General features: G+C 43.0%; 1 protein-coding gene across 1 annotated transcript in view; it reads left to right on the forward strand.

The window, feature by feature from the left end:
- Positions 1–254: 254 nt before the first annotated feature.
- LOC308175559 (ecto-ADP-ribosyltransferase 5-like) overlaps positions 255–6723 on the forward strand; it is a gene marked incomplete at both ends in the record, with an annotated part of 8480 nt that continues 2011 nt past the window's right edge. The window contains 3 exons of the mRNA XM_080551203.1: positions 255–284; positions 1559–1903; positions 4007–4281. Of these exons, the coding sequence (XP_080407329.1) occupies positions 255–284; positions 1559–1903; positions 4007–4281 (650 nt within the window). The remainder of the gene's footprint in view (positions 285–1558; positions 1904–4006; positions 4282–6723) is intronic.

The following is a 6723-nucleotide window of genomic DNA, read 5'->3' on the forward strand; positions in this document are numbered from 1 at the left end:
ATGAAGTAGGGGAAGGAGGGGCTAGTCTTTGTCCTTCTCCTGTGAGGGGAAACCCGCTGTGGACTCCCAGATCAATCTTTACAACATAACATTGCTTTTCCACAATAATGCCATCTTCCACGACACAACAACTTCACGATTATCTTTCAATCCAGTTAGACTATTATTTATCTCATTCAAATATTCTACAATGTATTCACGTTTCCCACACAGAGATGGCCTCTGTGTGTGTCCTTCCACAAGGACAAAGAAAAATGGCGTCTAAGAATGGATTCTCTGACACAGTTCTGAAGAATCGATTTCTTAGTCTATAACAATAATGCTCTTTTCAATGCAATTTAACTATTAGTTACCAAACTAATTCTCATTCAACAATTTATATGCTTTTACACAGACACGCACGATATTCCAATACCATACAACCAAATCACATCAAACACTATATTTTACAAAAAACGGGCTTCAAAGTCCGGCTCTCACCACCCACCCATCAAAGATTATGAAAAGTTTGTTTCTATTCCAACAAGATTACCGTTACACAGATTCTTTTGACTATAACTTATCTGAGATTTACAGTCTATTTTAAACACACCAATCGACTAGAGAGAGATCTCTGCAGAAAATCTACCTTCTTCGTTAGATTGAAGTTTGCAAAATACTGTAAATTAAGCTATATTATCTCCGTTGCTTGCTCGCCATTACTGTCGTGTATTCCTATTGGTTATGAATCAAAGAACAGTTAGTTTAAGACAATTTAATCAGTTACAGGCAGATTTATACATTACATGCGTTCCCCATGGACCTCGGGTGGGAAGAGCACGCTCCCTCTCTCTCTCTCCCCGTTCCGCTCCAGAGGGGAGGGGCCAGCGTGTATGTGTGTCCCTGCCCAACCCCCAAAGGTCCCTGCTGGTCATCTGGTTGCCATAGAACCCTCATTGCTAGAGGGCATCATGTCCCTGCATGCCCCGGTATGTGTGTGTGTCTAAAACATACTACATATTCATACATAGATCATACATACTACAGAAATATACGACACTAGCATATCAGCCCAATAGAGCTCTCAGGTCTTCTGCTAGCATATCAGCCCAATAGCGCTCTCAGGTCTTCTGCTAGCATATCAGCCCAATAGAGCTCTCAGGTCTTCTGCTAGCATATCAGCCCAATAGAGCTCTCAGGTCTTCTGCTAGCATATCAGCCCAATAGAGCTCTCAGGTCTTCTGCTAGCATATCAGCCCAATAGAGCTCTCAGGTCTTCTGCTAGCATATCAGCCCAATAGAGCTCTCAGGTCTTCTGCTAGCATATCAGCCCAATAGAGCTCTCAGGTCTTCTGCTAGCATATCAGCCCAATAGAGCTCTCAGGTCTTCTGCTAGCATATCAGCCCAATAGAGCTCTCAGGTCTTCTGCTAGCATATCAGCCCAATAGAGCTCTCAGGTCTTCTGCTAGCATATCAGCCCAATAGAGCTCTCAGGTCTTCTGCTAGCATATCAGCCCAATAGAGCTCTCAGGTCTTCTGCTAGCAGGTAGCAGGTCTCAGGTGTTGTCCTGTTCTCAGGTGGTGTCAGGTGGTCTTCTGAAGGCAGAGTTGGCGGCCAGCCAGGTGTTCAGAGCGGCCTGGACAGACCGGTGCGCTAAGCCTCAGACCATCCCGGGCGGCACGCCGGAGCACACCAAGGCGCTGGTGACGTACGCGCACGTCAGAAACTTCCGGAAGTCGTTCAACGACGCTGTGGAGTCCCAGGGCGGCAACGAGAGCGTCTACACCAAGGACTTCCTGTTCAAGTCCCTCCACTTCCTGCTGACCGACGCCATGCGGCTGCTGAGCGACGGGGCTGGTGGTTCCTGCCGCACCGTGTTCCGGGGCTCCGCCAGCCAATACCAGCTGTCCGTGGGGAGCAAGGTTGGCTTGTTATCATTATAATAATATGAATATTCATGATAATAATAATAATAATATTCATGATATTAATGATATTAATATTAATTATATATATATAAATTTAGGAGCCACCCCTCCTAAATTTCGTTGTTTGGTACCTGTACTGTAGCAATGACAATAAAGTCCATTCATTCATTCATTCATTAATATTAATTATATTAATATTAATTATAATTATTATAATAATTATAATAATACTAGTATTAATTATAATTATTATATTCATATTAGTATTAATTATAATTATTATATTCATATTAATGATAACAATTATATGAATATGAATGATAATAAGTATATTAATTATAATTATAATAATACTATTAATGTTAATTATTATAATTATAATAGTATTCATTATTATAATTATAATAGTATTCATTATTATAATAATAATATTAATATTAATGATAGTAATAATCATAATAATCATAATAACCATAATAATAAAAGCTCAAAGACGCTGACAGTATGGGAAAAAAACTGAAAACACAGAAACAACAAGCAACAGATGAGCGCATAGAACACAAAGTTAACGAACGGGGAGGGGGGTGGCAGGGTTAGGGGAGATGGTTAGGGGTAGGGGAGGTTGTATGCATGTCCAGGGGGGGAGGGGGGTGGCAGGGGTAGGGGAGATGGTTAGGGGTAGGGGTGGTTGTATGCGTGGGAGAACAGTGAGGTTTTGAGGTGGGATTTAAAAGTGGAGAGTGAGGGTGAGTCTATTAGGATCCCCATTAGCTAATGCCATGACGTTAGCTAGTCTTCCTGGGGTCCGACACAAAAATCATATTTGGACAATTGTTAACATTTCTTTTGTCAACAACAAAAGAAAGTAATAAAATAAATCATCTCCTGTTCATTCAGAGTTAATTGTTTTAAGTGCTCTTTTGTTGTTTTCTTGAAAGTGCCTCGAGAATTAGTTTTACTAACATGCTCCTGTAATGGCTCTGTAGACTACAGTAGATTTGAGTAGGTTTGTCGGAGGTCTCGGTGGTAAGAGATGTACAACTTTACCAACTCTTATACAACGGATAGATCCAGTCCATTGTCTCTATTGGTCAGTTTGGTCCAGTGTCTCTATTGGTCAGTTTGTATTCCAGCCGTGCGGATATCCATGACATACATAAATGGAATGTTGCCACATCTTTTCATATTACTGCGTTTGTTTATATTAGTTATCTAAGTTACATTCTTACCGTTGCTTAGCAACCGATAAACAACTGTTCAGAGGATGAACACACTTACAATAAAACATAGTTCCATTAAAACACATTAATTAAAAGTTTGTCTTTCTTTCTTTTGTGAAATACAGGGTTCCCGCGCTGGTCTTAAAAAGCCATAAAGTCTAAAATCCAGCAATCTGATTTACAAGGCCTAAAAAGGTCGTACATTAAAGGTCTTAACATTTTGATTAGCTTGTCCTGCAAGGAAATCAGTCCGACCACATCTATTTACGCGGAAATTAATCAACCAATATTTATTTTATATTAATTATCCTTCAGACTTTTTTGTCTGTGTGGCAGTGAAATCCCTAATTTCATCACCTCGAGGATGACAAAAAGCTATCATACGGTGTCGCGAATAGGTCTAAAATTCTATCCAAAGAGGTCTAAAAAAAGGTCTTAAATATTTGACTCGTTGAAAGTTGTAGGAACCCTGGAAATATTGATAGATAGATGTGGTAACCGTGGTAACCGTCTCCGGTCTCCTGAAGGTCAGGTTAGGTAGATGTGGTAACCGTGGTAACCGTCTCCGGTCTCCTGAAGGTCAGGTTAGGTAGATGTGGTAACCGTGGTAACCGTCTCCGGTCTCCTGAAGGTCAGGAGGTTAGATAGATGTGGTAACCGTGGTAACCGTCTCCGGTCCTCCCGAAGGTCAGGTTAGATAGTGTGTGGTAACCGTGGTAACGTCTTCGGTCTCCTGAAGGTCAGGTTAGATAGACGTGGTAACCGTGGTAACCGTGGTAACCACATCTCAGGTCAGGAGGTTAGATAGATGTGTGGTAACCGCGGTAACCGTGGTAACCGTGGTAACGTCTCTCCCATCCCATCCCGTCTCTCTCAGGTCAGGTTCGGCCGCTTCACCGGGGCGACGCTGCGGCGGTCAGACTCCACGGAGGCGGCGGGCGGCGAGGCCTACGGGACGCTGTTCAACATCACCTCCTGCTCCGCCGTCAGCCTGGAGGCGTACGCCTGCGAGGCTGAGGGGACAGAGGTGCTGCTGGCGCCCGCTGAGGAGTTCCTGGTGGCCGAGGTGAAGCAACACCAGGACGAGTTCACAGAGGTGGTCCTGACCAGCCAACGCATCCACAGCAACCACGACTGCTACCTGATCCCCAGGTGAGGCTAGGCTAGGCTAGGCTAGGCTAGGGGTGTTACAGGACAACAGGTTGGGAGTTGCAGTACTGGAAGTGGATTTTCTGATTTTCTGATCAAAACCTACAGCTAGTTATCCTTTTGGAAATACAAATCTTTCTCTCTCGCTCTCTCTCCCCTACTCTCTCTACCTCTCTCTCCCTCTCTCTCTCTCTCTCACCCCTTCCCTCTCCCTCTCTCCCCCTCTCTCTCTCCCTCTCTCCCCCTCTCTCTCCCCCCCTCTCTCTCTCTCTCTCCCTCTCTCTCTCACACCCCTTCCCTCTCCCTCTCTCCCCCTCTCTCTCCCTCTCTCTCTCTCTCACCCCTTCCCTCTCCCTCTCTCTCTCTTTCTCTCTCCCTCTCTCTCCCTCTCTCTCTTTCTCTCTCACCCCTGCCCTCTCCCTCTCTCCCTCTCTCTCTCTTTCTCTCTCACCCCTTCCCTCTCAACTTCCCTTTCAACTTAAAAATCACAAAAACCATTGATGATATTGCACCCATTAGATCCAAATGCATCTCTGGTAAGCAAAAAGCTCCCTGGAGAACTGCCCCATCCGTAAAGACCCAAAAAAGAGAATGTCGTAAAGCAGAGCGCAGATGGAGAAAAACAAACCTTCAAGTCCACTATGATATCTATAAAGAGAATCTTCAGAACTATAACTTAGAAATAAGAAGTGCCAGGCAATCATTTTTCTCTAAGATCATAAACAATAACATCAATAATGCCCGCATCCTTTTCAGAACTGTTGACAGACTAACAAATCCCCCAACACCCATTGCTCAGGAATTTCACTCAACTAGTAAATGCAATGAGCTTGCATCCTTTTTTAACAATAAAATAGAAACCATTAGACAAGGCATTAGGTCTTCTGTGTCAGGCATGAAAAACATGTCCCCATTAACAACCCCAAATAGGGCGGACATAACAACCATGTCACAATTTAACACCATTGATTACAAGACCCTAGATAAAATCATGTCACGTCTTAAACCATCCACCTGTGCCCTTGATGTCCTGCCAACAAGCTTTTTTAAAAACATATTTAGCTGCATGGCAGGCGAACTAATACAAATAATTAACACCTCCCTTTCATCAGGAATCTTCCCTGAAGCCCTGAAAACTGCAGTTATTAAGCCTCTACTAAAAAAGAACGGCCTAGACCCATTTGTACTAAACAACTACAGACCCATATCAAACCTTCCCTGTACAGGAAAAATTATTGAAATGGTTGCCCACGAACAACTTAGCAATTATTTGACCCTAAATGATCTCTTTGATGACTTTCAATCAGGCTTTCGCCCCCTACATAGCACTGAAACGGCCCTTATTAAGGTCCTTAATGACATTCGCGTAAACACAGACTCCGGAAAAATCTCAGTTTTGGTACTACTGGATCTTAGTGCTGCCTTTGACACTGTAGACCATGACATTCTAATAGATAGACTAAAAACCTGGGTAGGACTTTCGGGCACTGCCCTAAACTGGTTTAGATCCTACCTACAGGACAGAAGCTACTATGTCTCCATTGGCAACTTTGTATCTGACCAAATTAAAATGACATGTGGGGTTCCCCAAGGGTCAATCCTTGGCCCCCTTCTATTCAATCTCTACATGCTTCCATTGGGACACATCATAAAAAAGAACAAAATTGCCTACCACAACTATGCGGATGACACTCAAATCTACATAGCCCTCTCACCGAACGACTATAGTCCCATTGACAATCTCTGTAATTGCATTGAGCAAATAAACGCCTGGATGACACAAAACTTCCTCCAACTAAACAAGGACAAAACAGAGATAATTGTATTCGGTGCACCTGACAAAAGATCGAAAGTCAGTGCAAAACTTGATTCTCTCTCTCTTCACAGTAAAAAACAGGTCAGAAATCTTGGTGTAATTCTAGACTCCGATCTAAACTTCAATAGCCACATAAACTCAATAACTAAATCAGCCTACTATCACCTGAAAAACATAACAAGAATGAGAGGTTTCATGTCCAAGCAAGACCTTGAAAAACTCATCCATGCATTTGTTTCGAGTAGACTTGATTATTGTAATGGTCTACTAACAGGCCTATCTAAAGGAGCTGTTCGTAAATTGCAGCTCATCCAAAACGCCGCTGCTAGGGTCCTAACAAAAACAAAGAAATTTGAACACATTACACCAATCCTGAGATCCCTGCACTGGCTACCAGTCTCTCAGAGAATTGAATTCAAAATCCTCCTAATTACATACAAATCACAAAATGGTCTTGGACCAAAATACATATCAGATCTCCTCCCACCCTATATTCCCGCAAGGTCCCTAAGGTCAGCTGAGACAAATCAGCTAATAATCCCAAGAGTAAAAACAAAACACGGTGCAGCAGCTTTCAGTCACGCTGCTGCATGCTCCTGGAACAAACTCCCTGAAGAAATCAAACAGGC

The sequence above is a fragment of the Nansenia antarctica genome (genome assembly GCF_963989245.1).
Source record: "Nansenia antarctica genome assembly, contig: SCAFFOLD_275, whole genome shotgun sequence".
In the NCBI taxonomy this organism is placed as follows: domain Eukaryota; kingdom Metazoa; phylum Chordata; class Actinopteri; order Argentiniformes; family Microstomatidae; genus Nansenia; species Nansenia antarctica.